Source organism: Mus pahari, chromosome 7 (assembly GCF_900095145.1).
Source record: "Mus pahari chromosome 7, PAHARI_EIJ_v1.1, whole genome shotgun sequence".
NCBI lineage: Eukaryota > Metazoa > Chordata > Mammalia > Rodentia > Muridae > Mus > Mus pahari.
The window spans coordinates 19,747,620-19,765,694 of NC_034596.1; the positions used below are offsets into that span (position 1 = coordinate 19,747,620).

At 47.6% G+C, this 18,075-nt stretch overlaps 2 protein-coding genes across 5 annotated transcripts in view; one reads left to right on the forward strand and one right to left on the reverse strand.

Annotated features, from left to right (window-relative positions):
* Positions 1–1,412: 1,412 nt before the first annotated feature.
* On the forward strand, positions 1,413–8,929 carry Iah1 (isoamyl acetate hydrolyzing esterase 1 (putative)). Of its 2 annotated transcripts, none has more exons than XM_021202407.2 (6): positions 1,413–1,532; positions 2,345–2,397; positions 2,879–3,027; positions 4,734–4,895; positions 6,402–6,523; positions 8,613–8,929. In XM_021202407.2, the coding sequence occupies exons 1-6, from the start codon at positions 1,452–1,454 to the stop codon at positions 8,793–8,795; spliced, it is 750 nt and encodes a 249-aa protein (XP_021058066.1). In that variant the 5' UTR covers positions 1,413–1,451; the 3' UTR covers positions 8,796–8,929. The 2 variants fall into 2 exon arrangements, with proteins under 2 accessions (XP_021058066.1, XP_029397076.1); XM_029541216.1 differs by having other exon boundaries at positions 1,502–1,532; positions 2,911–3,027.
* Positions 8,930–10,076: 1,147 nt separating this feature from the next.
* Positions 10,077–18,075, reverse strand: part of Adam17 (ADAM metallopeptidase domain 17) — a 48,300-nt gene continuing 40,301 nt past the window's right edge. For all 3 annotated transcript variants that reach the window (XM_021201897.2, XM_029540828.1, XM_021201896.2), the window contains 7 exons: positions 17,603–17,706; positions 17,279–17,413; positions 15,360–15,490; positions 14,215–14,293; positions 13,392–13,480; positions 11,667–11,717; positions 10,077–11,134 (listed from right to left, as the gene is read on the reverse strand). In XM_021201897.2, coding sequence (XP_021057556.1) covers positions 10,784–11,134; positions 11,667–11,717; positions 13,392–13,480; positions 14,215–14,293; positions 15,360–15,490; positions 17,279–17,413; positions 17,603–17,706 — 940 coding nt within the window. In that variant the 3' untranslated portion in view covers positions 10,077–10,783. The remainder of the gene's footprint in view (positions 11,135–11,666; positions 11,718–13,391; positions 13,481–14,214; positions 14,294–15,359; positions 15,491–17,278; positions 17,414–17,602; positions 17,707–18,075) is intronic.

The following is an 18,075-nucleotide window of genomic DNA, read 5'->3' on the forward strand; positions in this document are numbered from 1 at the left end:
ACCCCTGTTCTCCATACCCTTACCCAATTCCTTGGTTTATGATTCTAAAACCACCACTTTTAGGACTCACCTGTTATGGGATCTACATGTTCAATTCAGAGATGGGTTTTTATGCCTCAGATGTAGTGTGAGTTCATTAGTCTGGTTGTCTAAAGTACATAAAATTCAGACTAGGGAGTAACTGGATTAAGGGAGAAAGGGGGTGGAACTCAGTGATGTTTCTCTGATGTTAAAATTAGCCAGCTCAAGCCAGATTCAAGTATATATAAACGCAGGTTTGTTGGGCCATCAAGTTCACTGGTCCTGGGGCTGTCAAGATGGCTCAGCGGGTAAGACCACTGACTGCCCTGAGGTCCTGAGTTCAAATCCCAGCAACCACATGGTGGCTCACAACCTCCCGTAATGACATCTGGTGCTGTCTGAAGATAGCTACAGTGTACTTATATATAATAATAAATATATCTTGGGGCTGGACAGAGGTCCTAAATTCAAATCACAACCATTTGAACAGCTTCAGTGTACTCATATACATAAAATAAACAAATTTAAAAAAACAAAAGTTCATTGGTCCCAAGAAACAAGAATAAGGAAGTTGCCATGGGAAGAAGGGCATGGAGAAAGCACGGAGAGACGGTGGGGGTGGGGGAGGGCTGGAATACTACAGAAGAGCCCAGCCCTGCGCTGGACAGTACCGGGTTGGGGGCAGGGTGCCAGGTAGGGACTGAGCGATGCTGAGAGAAACTGGAGGCCAGGTCTGCTATCGGTGTATAAAATAGCACTACAGTTCCTTGTAGGGATTGTCCCCCTTCTCAAGGGAGTGCTGCTCCTTCAGAGCACACTATCAAGCCAAAGAACTTCGCCCATGTAGCCTGTCTTGTTTACCTCCCCTCTTAGGTGTGTAAACACTCCGATGCTTTGCTAACAGTGTAAATCTGACTTCCTTAAAATGAAATTTCTATAAAACAGCCAAATTCCCATGTCTTTGGCCTATACCAAAAGCCTAGGGTCCCCATAACATACAAAAATGTATTACATAAAGCTAGACATTTCCTTTTAATTGCTGGGGCATGACGCCGTGAAGTCAGGCGGTCTACAGTGAGGGTCCCTAGACAGCTCTAGCTTTTAAAGCTGTGTCCTTTTACCATACCCATCAAGTCCAGTACTGGAAGAGGAAATCCTCCACTTGGGCGTGGCCAGAAATGGGTGAGTGCTCCTTCTAAAAAAACGAAATTTCCAGACACCACAGCTATCCCCAGTCTCGGAGAGGCGGGGTTGGGGTGAACCGGCGGGACTCACCGGGCGGGAATCGCCCGCTGCAGGAGACTTGACTGCCGAGCGGCTTGGTCCGGGGCTCACCCCGCCCACGGCTAGCCCCGCCCACTGTTAGCTCCGCCCATGGCGCGAGGCTCCTCCACATCCGGCGCAGACCTGCGGGTTTGGGGCTTTCTACCATGTCGCTGTGCGAGCGAGCTGCTAGCGGGAGCGCTCTGCTCTGGCCTCGGGTGCTGCTCTTCGGGGACTCCATCACGCAGGTACCCGCCGCACCCTCGGCTGCGTCCGCGTGCGTGTCGAGGCAGGCCAGGCGCGGTTCCCCCCCACACCCCACCCCCGTGCTCCGCGGGCCGTGCACCTTCGCGAGCCGGTACGGATCCCAAGTCCAGGTCTTCTCAGCCGGACTCTGGATGGCCCGGTGCGCTTAAAGGGTCCGCCTTCGCTGCCCGCAACCTCCTGCGGGTTCTTCACCGAAGCTACTTTGAACCGGCTACTTCACTTCCTCAGGCGGCTTAGGTCCAGTACTAAGTGGTTTTTGAAAACAGTGCTTTCAACAGCATGAAAAAGGAACCCTATCTGAGAACATTTAGTTCCCGATTGCCGTCCTTCAGGGAGATAAAAAACAAAAAACACGCTTCTCCACGGTTTACTCCTACGCGGGCTTGGCTTTTCCCTAGTAATTGGCAACATTGTTTTTAGATATTGGGCATTAAGTTTTTGTGGGTGGGCGAGATGGCACGACACTGCTGGAGGATTGCCATGACTGTCAGGGAAATCAATAGAGCATTGGCTTCCTTAGTTTTCAGCTGTGGAGAAGTGGGATAACATGTCATCTGACTCAACATAGTTGAGTTTTCTGCTGTTCAGATAATGAATATCTCTAATGTTAAGTCACCCTCTTATGTCCAGAGAGTTTCCAAGTGAAGCCACAGTGATTCCCAAAATACCTCCCCAAGCAAAGAAGGCAAGAAGCCTGCGGGTGTCAAAAACGGAGTCTGCATCTAACGGGCCTGGCCCACCACCTTTGCCATGGTGTAGAGCTGTCTGGGTAGTAACAGACTGTTTTCTTCAGTTTTCTTTCCAGCAGGGTGGATGGGGCGCGTTGCTGGCTGACAGACTCGTCAGGTAAGAACAGTTCCTAGGTTGTACTTGGCTGCTTTCTGGTGGGAAGCATAGTCAGAGTGGATGATGGAGGCTTTTATCTGCTAGCTTTCTCCTCCTGGATACATGTGAAAGGAAAGGAACGCAAGGCGAGCATTCAGGTTCAACAAAATCGAGTTCCCACCACATGAGAACAGAAGCACTTGTATTGACTGTCCTGCCTTCCTGGAACCTTCCAAACCAGCCTGGTAGTGGGTTCCTAACGTTCTGTACCCATTTGGTTAACATCTTATCAGAAAGTCCATTTTAGATGTACCCTGAGGCACCACTAAAATGTATAGAATTAGACCCTTGTATGGAATTCATATCTCATTGAGGGACATGAGGAGTCTGGGCAGGGTGAGCATTCCCGTAAGGCTCACAGAACATAGGTTACTATGGCCAGTTCCCAGGACTAGGTTATGCCCTTAGCTCATAACCCGTCTTTTTAAACAATTTCTTTCAGAAAGTGTGACGTTCTGAATCGTGGATTTTCAGGTTATAACACCAGATGGGCCAAGATTATCCTCCCGAGACTTATCAGGAAAGGGCCTGGGATGGAAAACCCAGTGGTGGTTACAATCTTCTTTGGTGCCAATGACTCTTCACTCAAAGGTAAGGACATCCCTAGATCACTCTTGGTTTGCCTGGACTCAAACAAATACATGTTTATATTACTCTCCCACCAAACTGCTTCTGTATCTCCCAGTAGAAAGTTTTCCAGAGAACTGAGTGTTCCTGGGGCTCACCTGTGTGGCTTTGATGTGGTTAGATTTGGCTCAGGTACTCTAGGGCTCATTTTCCACATGACCGCCTCATTGACTCACCTGAAAGTACTTTTCATTGTCTGTTCCTGCCCTCTAAGTCCTCAGCTGATGCAGTTGGCAGCCGAGGGCTTGCTTCTAGGGCATTCACCCTCTGGTGACAAAGGACGGTCCTTTTTTGTTAGTTTTGTTTGTTTGTTTGCTTGTTTGTTTGAGACAAGATCTCCTGTAGCCCAGGCTGACCTCAAACTCACTAAGTAGCTAAGGCTAGTTGATCCTTCTGCCTCTACCTCTCAAGAGATGGGAGATAGGTGTGTGACACATAACCTGACCTGTTGCTGGTTTTGTGGAGTTTTTTGTTGTTGTTGTTTTGGTTTTTTTTTGGTTTTAGCTCCTGAAATTACAAATGATTATGGAGAAAGACTGGCCAGGATGGTTCGTGGGTAACTTTGCTTTTTACTTCCTGTGCTTCACACGGAGTCTGCAGAGAGCCTAGTGCTTGTGTGCCAGCCTGTCTAGCAGCAAGGCTGAAGAGCGACTTTACGCACTTGACTGTTTTTCACAGCTAGCTTCAGAGGCAGACCTGCCGTTTCCTCAGTTCCCAGTGAGGACACTGTGAGCTTCAGAGGGTTAAAGCCACTGTCAGTGAAGGTTGGGATTAGATGGGGCAATCTTACATCATCACCTACACGGATGATGGGGAACCTAGAGAAAAGACCTGTACACTCCAAATCTCCTAGCCAGCCTTCCAAGCCTGAGCTGTGCGCCATACAAGTAAATGGGTCAAAGGAGGAGGAGTCTTTTCTTTGTGTCTCGGACAGTTCCTCAACAGAACTCAACAGTTCCTCAGTGACACTGAAAATTTGCAAAAAAATATATTCCTGCCCAGGTGTGGTGGCACATACTCGTGGTCTTAGCCTGGGGAAGCTGAGACACAAGGATAATGCATGGTCCTGGACAGCCTGTATTCAAAACACATAGGCTGGGCTGGAGAGATGGCTCAGCAGGTAAGCACCGACCGCTCTTCCAAAGGTCCTGAGTTCAAATCCCAGCAACCACATGGTGGCTCACAACCATCCATAATGAGACCTGACGCCCTCTTCTGGAGTGTCTGAAGACAGCTACAGTGTGCTCATGTATAATAAATAAAGAAATCTTTGGGCAGAGAGAATAGGGCGAGGGGGGTGGGGGACACAGAGGCCTAGGGATATCATAGAGCTATCACACAGTGGGTCGAGTGCTTGCCTATCTTGTTCAGTTCCCTTCCCAGTCTGACATGAAAAGGCTAAGTGTGGGTGTGTAGGCTTCTAATCCCAGCACTTGGGAGGCCGGGGCAAGGACAGGAGGATCTCTTGAGTTCCAGGCCAGCCTGGTCTCCATAGCAAGTTCCAGCTCTCTGGGCTGTAGTAAGACCCTGTCTTGGCTATATAGTGAATTTAGAACCTGCCTGGGCTATAAGAGACTATCTCAGAAAGAAAAAAAAAAAATAAACAGAAGTATACTCGTGTTTGTCGTTGTTTCTATAAACCGTGAGACTGAGATGCACGTCTTGAACAGATGAGAACCCCAAGCAGCATGTCCCCTTGGATGAGTACAGCGTGAACCTGAGGGACATGGTGCAGTACCTGAGGTCTGTGGACATCCCCAGGGAGCGGGTCATCCTTATCACGCCACCCCCGCTCTGCGAAGCCGCCTGGGAGAAGGAGTGCATCCTGAAGGGTGAGGAGCAGGCCTCAGCCTGTCAGAGCCGACGGTGGGCACCACAGCTGAGGTGTGGGCACTGAGGGAGGAACCTGTCCATTTTCAGTCAAGTGAGAGTCAGGTCTCTAGAGCAGTGGTTCTCAACCTTCCTAATGCTGCAACCCTTTTATACAATCATGTTGTGCTGACCCCCAACCATAAAAGTATCTCATTGCTACTTCATAGCTGCAATTTTGCTACTCTTATGAATCGCAGTGTAAACATTTTTGGAGACAGAAGTTTGCCAAAGGGACTGATTGAGTGGGGCTGCCCACTAGTTGAGAACTGCTATTTTTGGCATAAATTGGGGTAGGGGTTCTGGTTGTATGTATGTCAGGAGGGCATTGATGGCCCAGAACCCACTGTCTATATTTGCCAGATGCCAAGATGCACACAGCCCACCGGCAGCCCCACAGTGCTCACACCACGTTCCCATCTGCAGCATTCCCCCCTGGCACAGGGAAGGCAACTGCAGCGGAGAGCTCTGCAGATGGCCGCCCCTTCAGCTGCCAGGAGCCGCTCCTGTCTTGCCTCCTTTGGCAGTTGGCAAAGTGTGATGGTAAAATCCCTCCACTTTGTCCCTTCAGGACGACAGCTCTCGTGCTTACACACTTGACTGGAAAAGTGTACTGTGGGCTTTGTCCAAGCTGCTCGAAACTGGAGGGCAGGTTTGACTGGGACACGTTAATGGCTTTTCAGCACGGGTCCACTGTCAAAACTGGGGAAGAGTTTTCTTTTCCTCACACAGCTGGTCAGCCTGGCTCCTGCTATACCCCAAATCCCTTCCCTAGCTTCTCAGGAAGATGTGCGATTCTCCCCCAGCCGGGCTTCCCCCACCGACTGGGCATTCTGCTGGGAGGTAGGCAGCATGCAATGAATCTGTCCATTTTGTACTGGAATCTGCATTAATGGATAGGCATGGCTGTCACATAGACTAGGAAAGCCTCAGAATGGTTGAGCATGTTGTTCCCAGGCACAGCCGAGTAGTAGTGCCTAGTGACTAGTTGCCTACAACCTGCAGCCCACATTACTGCAGTGGTTGTTGGGTGCATGTTGACACTGGGGGTCTCAGTGGCAGTGTCTGTCTCTCTCTCTCTCTCTCTCTCTCTCTCTCTCTCTCTCTCTCTCTCTCTCTCTCTCTCTCTCTCTCNTCTCTCTCTCTCTCTCTCTCTCTCTCTCTCTCTCTCTCTCTCTCTCATGATCTTGACATTTCTTTCTTGCCATGCCCTTCCTTGCCCTTTACCCAGCTCACTGGGGTCTACACTCTAGCTGCTTAACCTTGGTACCCTGACCCTGGTGCCTTAGGAGCCTCTGGCTGCTCCTTGGCTGTTCCTCCCCATTGTGCACTTCCTGCACTGTGTAGAGCAGTACCATTGTTGCAGCCCCCATGCTGGCATCAGTGGCATCAGACACTGTCCAGTCCTTGTGGCCTTCAAAAGGACCAGCACTAAATTTGCCAGTGACCTCTGGAGTTTTTGCCAACAGGTTGCAAATTAAACCGCCTGAACTCAGTCGTTGGTGAATATGCAAATGCGTGTTTACAAGTAGCCCGAGACTGTGGGACTGATGTCCTTGACCTGTGGACCCTGATGCAGAAGGACAGCCAGGTACCAAGGTTTTCTAGGTCCTCTCAGGGTTATTGGGAGCACACAGGTAAACAAGATGTGTGCACTTTCCTAGAAGAACTCTTTAGACAGGCATGGTGATGCACGTCTGTAATCCCAGTGAGGTGAGGATAGAAGAATCAGGAGTTCAAGGCTAGCTAGCCCTAGCTACACAGCATGTTTGCACCCAGTCTGCCATATAAAACTGTGTCTCAAATGACTGACATGAATGTCAGTCATGCTTTTCACCAGGAGAAATACCTGGAGGAGCTGAAGCAGCTAATACAGCCAGAACCTTAGCTAAGGGTTACCTAGAGTACCATAAATGCCTTAAGTTCAGATATATAAAAGCAGGACACAGTTCATGTCAAACAGTGATGTATATTCACTAACAAATCCACTGCTAGAGGGTCGTTCTAGTTGAATTATTGTCTTAAAGCCTGAAAACATATGTATGTGTGTATGTATGTATATACATGTTTTAGTGCATATATATATATATATATGTATATAGTGCATATATATACATACACACACACACACACACACATGGGAAAAGCTAGTTGTCATATGAAGGGCAGCTGGCCAGCTGTGTAGTCACACATGACAGAGGATGCAGCCATGCACTGTGTAGTTTTTCACAGCATTAGCCACACTAGGCCCAAAGCTAGAAGCAAGTCACCCATCTTTCTATAGGTAACCAGGTAACCCAGAGTCATGAGCAATGACACCTAATCTGAGGTCCACAACACAGATAAGGCTGATAGGAAGGGGGGGCTCTCAAGTCATGTACGACCTCTCAGGGCTGTAGCAACAGGGTGAGGACAATGATGCACATCGGTCCTGGTCTGCAGCCCATGAGAGGCACAGTCAGCAGACACATCTCTTTTTATCCCCACCTGTCTCATATATCCCAGGCTGGCCTGGAACTTGCTGTGTAGTTGGGATAGCCTTGGATTTCTGCAGGTGGAGTTCTGCGGCTACAGATGTGCACCGCCACACCCTTTATGGGTGCTGGGGAGTATGTGCTAAGCAAACCCTGACCTCAGGCCTACTTTTTACTCCGTAGTTAAATGCATGCTCTGTGGGAACAACTGAAAGGTTATTTACTTGTGATGCTGAGACCCGGAGAGGGAGCTGAGGAGGGTTATTTGAGAGAGGCAGTGGTATCTGAAGTACTCAGGGAAAGGAGGGTTCACTCTGCCCCAGTTCACAGCTGCTTGGTTCTGCCATGTACTCAATCCACAGTCACTAAACCAGATGCTAACTCTCCCCTCCCCTAATGCTTAATCCATCCCCTCCATGGACCAGGAAGGGCCTGCTTGTTTGTTTTGAGACAGGGTTTCTCTGTGTAGCCCTGGCTGTCCTCAAACTCAGAAATCCACCTGCCTCTGCCTCCCAAGTGCTGGGATTAAAGGAGTGTACCGCCACTGCCTGGCAAAATGGTTCTTGATTAGTGATCTGTAAGGAAGATTCTAGATTCCCTAGAATCTGTTAAACCTGAAGACTTTGTGAGTAAAACCAGGCAGTGGTGGAAGACACCCGGACAGTCTCTCCCTTCCAAACAAACAACAAAAGAAGAACCATCTTGATGAGCAAGGCCACTAGAAGTGTGATTCTCGGTCTGGGAACAGTATCACGGGGATTAGGCAAGTGAAGACCCCTCCTAGTCAGAACGGGCCTCTGAGTAAATCCTGGATTTAGACAGAGGAGTGATGGAGACTGGCCTCAAGCCCAGCCTTCCTATTCAAGTCCAAGTTCCTTTCTCCTCACACTTGCTCAGGTACTAATAAGCCCTCTTAACACATCAGTCATAGGCACTCATTCAGCCTCCCTCTGATTATATGCCACGACTCAGGAGACCCGGAATGGCATCACAGTTCAGACACGTGAAGAGCCATGGTTCTACAGGCTCAGGTCTGTTAGACACAGGAGGACAGGGCAGCAAGGGTCTTTTACCCCAAGCACCTGTGCAGAAGCATACTAAGGTCTCTTGTGGTCCCAATCTGGTGCATAAAACACGAGGGCTGCCAGGTGCTCTCAGCCACTGAGGAGGGAGCGCAGGACACTAACATTACTCCTCTCCCCACAGGACTTCTCATCCTATTTATCAGATGGCCTGCATTTATCACCAATGGGAAATGAGTTTCTGTTCTTACACCTTTGGCCACTGCTGGACAAGAAGGTCTCGTCTCTGCCATGGCTGCTTCCTTACTGGAAGGATGTGGAGGAAGCGAAACCCGAGCTGAGTCTGCTGGGAGATGGAGACCATTAGCCTGGAGACGTTCCCAAGAATGAGTGGCTCGCATCACCCACGCTGGTACTCACAAGCATTCTGTGAACATGTGTGTAGCTTTGTTAGTAATTCACAGACATCAAGAGATTGATTAAATGTCTTTTCCAGGCTTAGCTTCTGTTCATGATTATTGATCAAAAAACCTACTTATTTTTCAGGGAAATGTTATATATTTAATCCATTGCTTTGATATTCAGTATTTATTGACTGAAGCAGGTATCATCAATGCCACAGCTATAGAATATACCCTGAGCATCTTATTAATTCTGTACATAGCAAAGGAGGAAAAAAAAGTAATACAATTAAGACAATTTTGGTTTAAAAAGTCACAATTTTATAAAAATGGTTTTCTGATATTCTGCCAACTGTTTCATTCATACATACACCCACACACCCCACTCACCCTATAGCAAATCCTCAAAGTGTAACTAAAATATAAGACTATCATGACTAGAAAAAAGAGCAAATACCACAAGGTATATATTCAAGTATTAGTGTAACAGACGTCCTCAGGAGAGACAAGGCACAGGCTTGGGTAACAGTTCTCAGAGTTTACAAATTATCTTGGTAAAATGTGTTTGGCTCGTGAGTACACTGCAATTCTTAGAAGAAAAAAAGCTTTTATAACTAGAATTTATAGACATAAGAATCCAGGCTAATGGCATTTATTCCTCACGCAGTAAGTACAGAGCATCCTGAAGCACCAGAGCCAGAGGTCATATGGGTGTCTACTTGCCAAGACTGAAGATCAGTTCTTCTAGGGCTGGGCCCCGATGGCAGCACCACTCCCCACCCTCACCCCACCCCCTCTCCCTAGCCAGCCAGCACATCCCAGCCTGTCCAGAAGTGGTTCTGGGAAGAGTGTCTGCTCACCACTCAGCTCAAACTGTGAAACACTTTAGGTTTTGAGGTTAGTGCCACATCTTACAGCACTTGGCTTTGATTTGCCTGCAACAATGTATGCCTCAAGTCCTAGAGTTCAGAAGATGTCATGTCCCCTGGGATTGGACTTACAGAATTAAGAGCCACCATGTGGGTACTGGGAATGAGACCAACTGCTCTTTTTTTTGTTGTTGTTGTTGTTGTTATTTTTTCGAGACAGGGTTTCTCTGTATAGTCCTGGCTGTCCTGGAACTCACTTTGTAGACCAGGCTGGCCTCGAACTCAGAAATCCACCTGCCTCTGCCTCCCGAGTGCTGGGATTAAAGGCGTGCGCCACCACGCCCAGCTGAGACCAACTGCTCTTAACTGTGGGGCCAACTCTCCAGCCCAACATTTTTTTTTTTTTTAAGGCAAACAGTTTAAAGAAGACACATTTGTAAAATGGAAAAACTGCCCAGTGAATCTGGGGCTGAACAGTTAATAGGCCATCTTGAAGTTCATGTGGCTGTTTCTATAAACTGTTCCTCTTGGAAAGGACTGCTCTTAATGCAAATGGTCCTAAGTGTAGACAGGTCTCTCCATCTACAAAGAATTAAGTGCTGAGACAGGCCGTATTTGAAGACAACATACAAGCAGGTTTCTCTTGCTCCTCCTTTACTTGAAGGTCAAAAAAAAAAAAAAACCAAACAAACAAAAAAGTATGTCTGTGTTCCAGTTATCCTCACTGTTAAGTGCTTCACTGTAGTCAGGGAACCCACAGTATACAGAAAACAGACTGAAGACTTAACAGCGCTGTCACCAGGAACTTGATTCAGCCTTATTTTCTGCTTTTGCACCACAGGTCAAAGGAGATTTTAGATTATAAAAGAAAAACCCAAAACCTGAAAGCCTTAAATAAGCCAGATTTACCTCACCTCTTCAAAGGGCCTACATACATAGGATGTCAAGTCAAGGTCATATCACATGACCAGCATCTGCTAAGTTGCTTCCCCGTTTCTCAGATCATTATAATCTATGTTTTGATTCAGGTCAGCTCTATGGAACATCCAGGTATATGACCTCCTAGAGCAGGCCAAGGTTCCCCACTAGCACTCTGTCTCTTTGCTGTCAACTCGGCTCTGACGCTGCAGCTTGAATGAGGCCGCCTTTTCACTCCTGGTGACTGGGTGGTCTGTGAGATCCTCAAAGGACTTGGCAGCTGTACTGCTGTTGGGGAAGGGGTCCTTCTCAAAGCCATCATCATCTACATGTGAGTCTGTGCTGGGGTCTTCCTGGATGGTGTCCATCCTCTGGTGGTCCAGTTTTGGAGCCGCAGATACTGGTGGCATCATGGCAGCTGGCTGCAGGGCTTGCAGACGACCTGGAGTCTGGGGTGCAGGAAAAGGCTTGATGATGCGAACAGATGCTGAATCCATGCTACTCAGCATCTCAATGTTCTGGGAAGGATGAGGGGAAATGAATCAGAGGTCATTACACTGTACAGTCTCACCCACAGTAACCATGGGCTATGCTCATGCTAAACCTGGTGCTGGGCACGGTGCTAGCTGCCACCTGAGCAGGAGCTCTGGAGTGATATGCTGACAACTTGTGCCTATCAAGATCCACGACAAGAATTCAGTGCAGCCACCCGTAATGAGATCTGATACCCTCTTCTGGTGTGTCTAAAGATAGCTACAGTGTACTTACATATAATAATAAATAAATCTTTAAAAAAAAAAAAAAAAAAAAGAATTCAGTGCTAAGAGGCTAAGTCACCACCTGTGGTTTGGGGAACTAGGTTCTCCTCTGCTAGCTTTCCTCCCATGCAACTAAGTCAAGTGTGCCACAGTCATTTTCTCAGGATCTGCCACATCCAGTCAGATCCTTTTAACTCCCACTAGCCCAGGAGGGAAGAGCTCTTGCTGAGACTTTTGTTACTGGGGCTGACGTACAACTGGAGACTGTTCTTTTGTTTATATGTATACTTACACTGTGATGAAACAGAGACAGGGATTCATACTGCTTGTCCAGTTTCTTATCCTAAAAAGCATAGGAAGTAAAAATGTCATTCTTCCTAAAATTCTTCCTAAAATTAAAAGGAACCCAGCCCCCAAATGGTGAGTCCTTCCTGATCACTGCTCCTAAGGCTGAGTGAACTTAGACCTCAACTGCACAGTGACGCAGGACATGGTTCAACACTGGAGCAGTCACCTAACACACTTGAGCCTTGGGTCTGTCTGCCAATCCTCCACAAACTGCCAAGAAGAAACCCAAGGGGCAGCAGGTTTACTAGCTGAGAACACATTTATGCAGCCTGACACATACACACCCAGCAAGAAGTGCTGCTCTCTACCAACAGTAACATGGACACAAAATGAAAGGGTGCTTTAAGGCCTATTTTTCAAAGCTAGCTTAGACCGGGCAGGAGAACAAGAGGGTTTATGTACAACAGGTTCTGTCCATGTCCACAACACTCATGCACTCAAACAGTGCTGGCAAAGGTGACTATTCATAGCATCCCTGGGTCCCAACTTCACCACCCCAACCCACAGCCTCTTAGCTGATTTCACAGACACCACACTTCTAGAGGAACTGAGTCTTGATCGTCATGTTGTATCTATGCAGGCGGCTGCATGCTAACTGACAAAGGGAAAGAAAGACAACTTCAAGAACTGCACCACAACTTATGCCTGGTGCCATGAATGCATTCTGTGGCTAGACACAAACCACCAGTCAGTGGCTCTCCTCTGAAATCACCGATCAGCTTCATGGTCCCTATGTACACATTCAATGTACACAAAATCCACCCAACTCTGTAGCAAAAGCACTCAGGAGCGCTGAGTTGCCCTGAAACGCATCTTCTAACAGAGTCACCGCTGCAGCCCTGCCTGGCACAAGTGCCCCAGAGCCTTCCCACCTCTCAGTGCTGTGATCCACACTACAGGACAAGCCAGGAGGGCACTGTGACAGTTTCAGAGACCCTTTACCCACCCTTCATTCGCACAAGGCAAAGTTTTGAAACCCTAAAAATTTATAAAGATATGAACACTATACACAATGTCAAGAAGCTACACAGTCCATGGGGAATGTCTTGGAAATGTTGACTTTGTTCCTCTATAACCAAGTCAGCCTAAAGGTGCTCTTATTGAGAGACTTTATAAGTCATAAGCCCCAAGCAAGTCCAGCTAAATGTTCTCCTATGTTTAAAGTTCCAAAATAATAGTTAAATAGCAAAATATACATACAGAAATATAATTTAAAGCCTTCATTATGTTATTTTGCATGTGAGTGTGCCATGGCCTACAATCTGGGATTTGCATGGGGACATGGGAGGACTCTGGGGAGTCAGCCCTCTCCTTCCACCACTTAAGTCCTAAGGAAAGAACCCAGGTAGTCGAGTGGGGCAGTGAGTGTCTACTGGCTGGTGTGTGAGACATGGTCTCACGGACCGAGGCTGCTCACTATGTACCCGAGTGTAACTTTGAGCTCCTGGTCCTCCTGCCTCTATTTCCTGGGTACATAGCTTATGCAGTGCTAGGAGGAACACAGTTCTGTGCCCCAGGGACACCCTCTACTAGCTGAGCTAGGCATTCAGCTGCCATTCTGTCCACAGACCACCAGTAGGTTTCTAGGGAACTTTTGTTTTCAATCTTTCAGTCTGAAGTCGCTCGGCATTTCTGTAACACATTGCTCACTTAAACTTTGGTGACTTACCACACAGTGGACAAGAATGCTGAAAGGAATCCAAAATATCAAGGAGAAAACCAGAACAGACCCAACGATGTTATCTGCCAGAAACTTCCCTGTGAATAATTCAAACAGTAACCGTCTCAATCACATTTCACAAGACTACTACAAAACTCTCCTGAGTATCATGGCCAGGCTGTGCTTGGGAATGAGGAGCCTGGAGAGCAAAGCCCACTCCCTGTGTGGACTGTACCAGCAGATCAAGCACAGCATGCTTAGGAAGACACTGCTTTATAACTAAAATCTATGGGGCTTTGCCTTCTATAAATTTGAGATCTACTGGTAAGTAACTCTTAGATTAAGCAGAGTCAAGGGACTGAACCACATTCAGGTGGACCACTCTCTTCTGAAAACTCATGCATGCAAGACTCACAGGAACAGACCTGTAATGAGTTCATTTTGTCTTCGACAACAAAGCTGTTTAAATTTTTAACTGGTTTTTAAAAATTGTTTTTTTACATTCTAAATGTTGCCTCCCTTCCCAGTTTCCCCTCCCTTAACCTTCATTTTTCTGTGCTCTGCATACCATATGTCTGTGTACTATATGAATGCAGTGCCCTAGGTGACTAGAAACAAATGCTCAAGTCCCTAAAGCTAGAATTACAGGTAATTATGAGCTACCATGTGGATGCTAGGAAATTGAAAATAGGTCCTCTAGAAGAACACCCAGGGCTCTTGACCCTGAGCTATCCAGAGTTATTCCATAACTAGTGTGGGGTGAAACCACACCCAAGTCACCACAGAAATCAGCTCAGATCTTGGTAAATAATCCAGGAAACATTTCACTTACCAAAAGTGTTGATGCTCAGCTGGTCAATGAAATCCCAAAATCGTTCAATTACGTCCTGTACTCTTTTCTCACATTTGCCCTATAAGGAGAAATGAAATCCCACTATGCCAAACAGCATGCTTAGAGCTACTGGAGCCTCAGAAAAACAATGGGCATGTAACCAGTTCTGCCTGGTGGCCCACAGGGACACAGGGTGGTAATTCCGATAGGAAGCTACCCAAGAGAGGAGGTCCGCTCACTAGCACTTTCACAATACATCCCTTAAAAACATCTGGTGCAGCCGGGCGGGGTGGCACACGCCTTTAATCCCAGCACTCGGGAGGCAGAGGCAGGAGGATTTCTGAGTTTGAGGCCAGCCTGGTCTACAGAGTGAGTTCCAGGACAGCCAGGGTTACACAGAGAAACCCTGTCTCAGAAAAACAAAAACAAAAAAACATCTGGTGCAGTGGTGGGGCTGGGTGTGTTCAGACAGTGTCCTGTACATCTCAAACTGGGCTTGTCTGTCTGTTTCTAATGGCTAAGAATTCAGGAATGTGTTGTCACATCCAGCACAGAAGTCCATTTTTAGAATGACCAGGACAAGAACACAAGAAAGCTATAACCCCAGGAATACCTCAGTCAGAATGACAGTAATTATGTACCCAGTGGACAAGAGGGCTTTAGAACACTAAGTACTTGATTTTACAAACAAAGGCAATCCAAACACAAATGCTATCTTTCTACCTTTTTACCCAATGCTTTCATTGAGTATGTACAGACAGGGTCTGTGTAAGACGAAATAGGCAGGTATTCTAGGGTCAGTGGAATTCAAAACTGAGCTCAAAGACAGCAGACCTGGGAAGGAAACTTACTTTTTGTTGTTTTCTTTTTTGAGACCAGATCTCACTAGTAACCCTGTCTGGCCTGGAGCTCTATGTGACAGCAGGCTGGGGCAGGGCTGTGTGGTAGTCTTTACTGTCTTAGCTGGATTCAGACACTGAGTCCTAATTTCCTAGCTTGGAGACTGGACAGACCTCGAAACTATGCAGGCTGTGATTCTGAAGGAGGCACAGAATGAGTAGGAAAGACCAAGCTGCTTAAGTGGCCCGAGTCAGACCCTGTGCCTCTCTACAGATGCATAATTCCACAACAGGACAGATACTTACATTCATGTCACAAAACCCTACTGTACATGGCTTCCCTTTCCTCAAGAACAAGTTCCTTTGCTCTGCATCGACGTACGGCACGCACGGGCCAGAAAGGTTCCTGCAGCATACCTTGCACGAGTTGTCAGTGTCTGAAAGAGAAGCATGCCAGCTGACATGGGAGTCCTCACCACCAGCTTCCTCAACATCTAGTCTTTGGCCTTACTCCAAGATGTCAAAAGCTGATACTATCCAGGGCTGAGGGCTTCAAGCCGAGTGCCTGCATGGTCGTTGTGAGGGCTTGGGTTCCAGGTCCAGCCCCACAAAAAGAAAACAGCCCAACGCTCCCAAGTTAATATTCCTCAGCTCTTTACATTAAACAACTATTAGCTGGGCATGGTGGCACAAACTTTTAATCCCAGCACTTGGGGATCAGAGGCAGGCAGATCTCTATGAATACCAGAACAATCTAGTCTACATAGTACATTCCAGGACAATCAGGGCACAAAGTGAGATCCTGTCTCAGAAACAGAAAAAAAGAATTATCAACAGAAAACTTTAATAGATTAAGCCAAATTATACTCTCTGTCTAACCTGCCTAATGTTCTTCAAATGCACCCTCTGCCCAACATGCCTATCACCCTGCCAGCTCCCATCCCTGGTTTCTCAGGGTAAGGTCTACCCTACCCTGGGCCAATGATATGAGAACCACAGCCTGGACTTGACAGGACCCTCCCCAAGAGGAGCTCTGACACCATTTGGGGGCAAAGTCAGCAGTCAACACCAGATGTGTAGACACTCAGAATTTAAACCTTACTGTCCAGTGTAATGTTTGCACTAGGGGGGGAAGCTAAGTTTACTTTCAGAAGAAAAGTCAAGTAGAACACAATGCAAACCAAACATTTTTTCTCACACAGAAGCTTGCTGTGACCTAGACTGTCTTTCCATGGCACTGCAAGCCTGCTGCCATCCACTCGGCCATTTACTGGCAGCTGTCTTGTCTTTGCTGCTTAACCACAGGCTTCATGCCTGCCTGCTAGTCAGATGCTCTCCTGCTCAACTGCGCCCAGAATGTGCTGCTCTTACAGTGACCCACCTGGAGGACCACTCACGCCAGCCTATGGGTGAATTCCCCCCAGCCCCCGCCCTCATCATTTAACACTGATGTCTCTATATGGAACAGAGAGCTGGTATCTATCCACCAGCTCCACAGTGTAGTGGGAATGTGGAGTGAAGCCAGGCCCTGAATATCCTCCCTTCAGACCTAGTGATTCCAAAAATAAGAGCATGGGAACCCAAGGAAAACCGAGGCTAGCAATAAAAGGCTGCTTTCCCAGGCTGCCCCAGCAGGGATGAGAGGGTGGCAGGCCTTGGTGGCATCATCAAAATTCCCACCCAGAGGGCAAAGCGGGTAAAGGCACTGGCTGCCAAGCTTGAAAACCTGAGTTTGATTCCTGAGCCCTACACGTGACCGGGAGAGAACTGACTCCCTCAAGTGGTCTTCTGACCATGTGTGCATGGAGGAAGGTCCACAGGTACAGAGGCATGCATACGAGCACACACACAAACACAGTTTTAGAAATCCAGTCTACAGGAAATGGCATTGGTTAATTTCCAAGAGTTTCCTCCATCAGTGCCATTGGGATGGAGCTACTCCTGCTTTTGCTTTAGATGATGTTTGGGGGAGGGGGAGGACAGTCCTTCACCGTCCTCTCAATGCCTCTCCATGTGTCCATGGAGCCTACCTGACATGTGTCTGAAATGGAGTAGGAAACGAGCTCACCAAGTGGGAGGGAGCCGGGATCTGAACACAGGGCTATCCGTCTCCAAACCCTAGCTTGCCTTGCTGCTTTCCTTATCCCTATTTCATTTCCTCACTCTTGATGAGCAACAGAAAAAAAGCATGTGTTATGCACCTGCAGGACTTAGAAACTACTCACCAACGCATGCGCAGGACTCCAGCTCCTGCTCCCTCTTGCAGAAAGGGATGCATTTCCCAGCCTTGCACTTGCCAAGGTCTAAGCACACAGTGTCATCTTCAGCATCTCCTGGTGGGGGGCACTCACTGCTATTCCCTGGAGGCAAACACCCATTAACACTCAGTCCAGGGCACAACAGTTGCCACACGCTGCTTCTCATAAGAATGCAAACCCAGCACAGAGCAAAACCTCAAGGGCTGCTTTCACCTGAAGGAAACTTGACCCTGGTTTCAAATACATATTCACAGGCCACAGGCCACCTGGAGAAGCAGCAGAAACACATACCTGTGCAGTAAGATACTCCTTTGCAAGTAGCATTAATAGCCTCCTGGCACTTCTTCTGGGCCGTCTCAAACTGGCAGTTTTTACAGCAAGGACTGTTCCTATCACTATGGAAGAACAGACAAACACCATTCAATTCCAATGACAGCCCAACATCAAATGCTATGGTTGTGTTAGTGACCTGAACACTGAAGCAAGACCCTAGGGCCAAGTCACTACTCCAGTCTGACTCCTCTGGAGTTATCTGCACTCTGTGTGTGTGTGTGTGTGTCTGTGTGTGTCTGTGTGTCCATCCCTTAATGTGAAAAAGTAAGTACACACAGCAATCACCTTTACAGTAAGTAACTTGGTATTCTCTGTTTTCATTAACTAGTTAAGAAAAAAGTTAGGGAAGCCAGACAGTGAAAGTACACGCCTTTAATCTCAGCACTTAGAAGTAGAGCCTTTAATCCCAGCACTCGGGAGGCAGAGGCAGG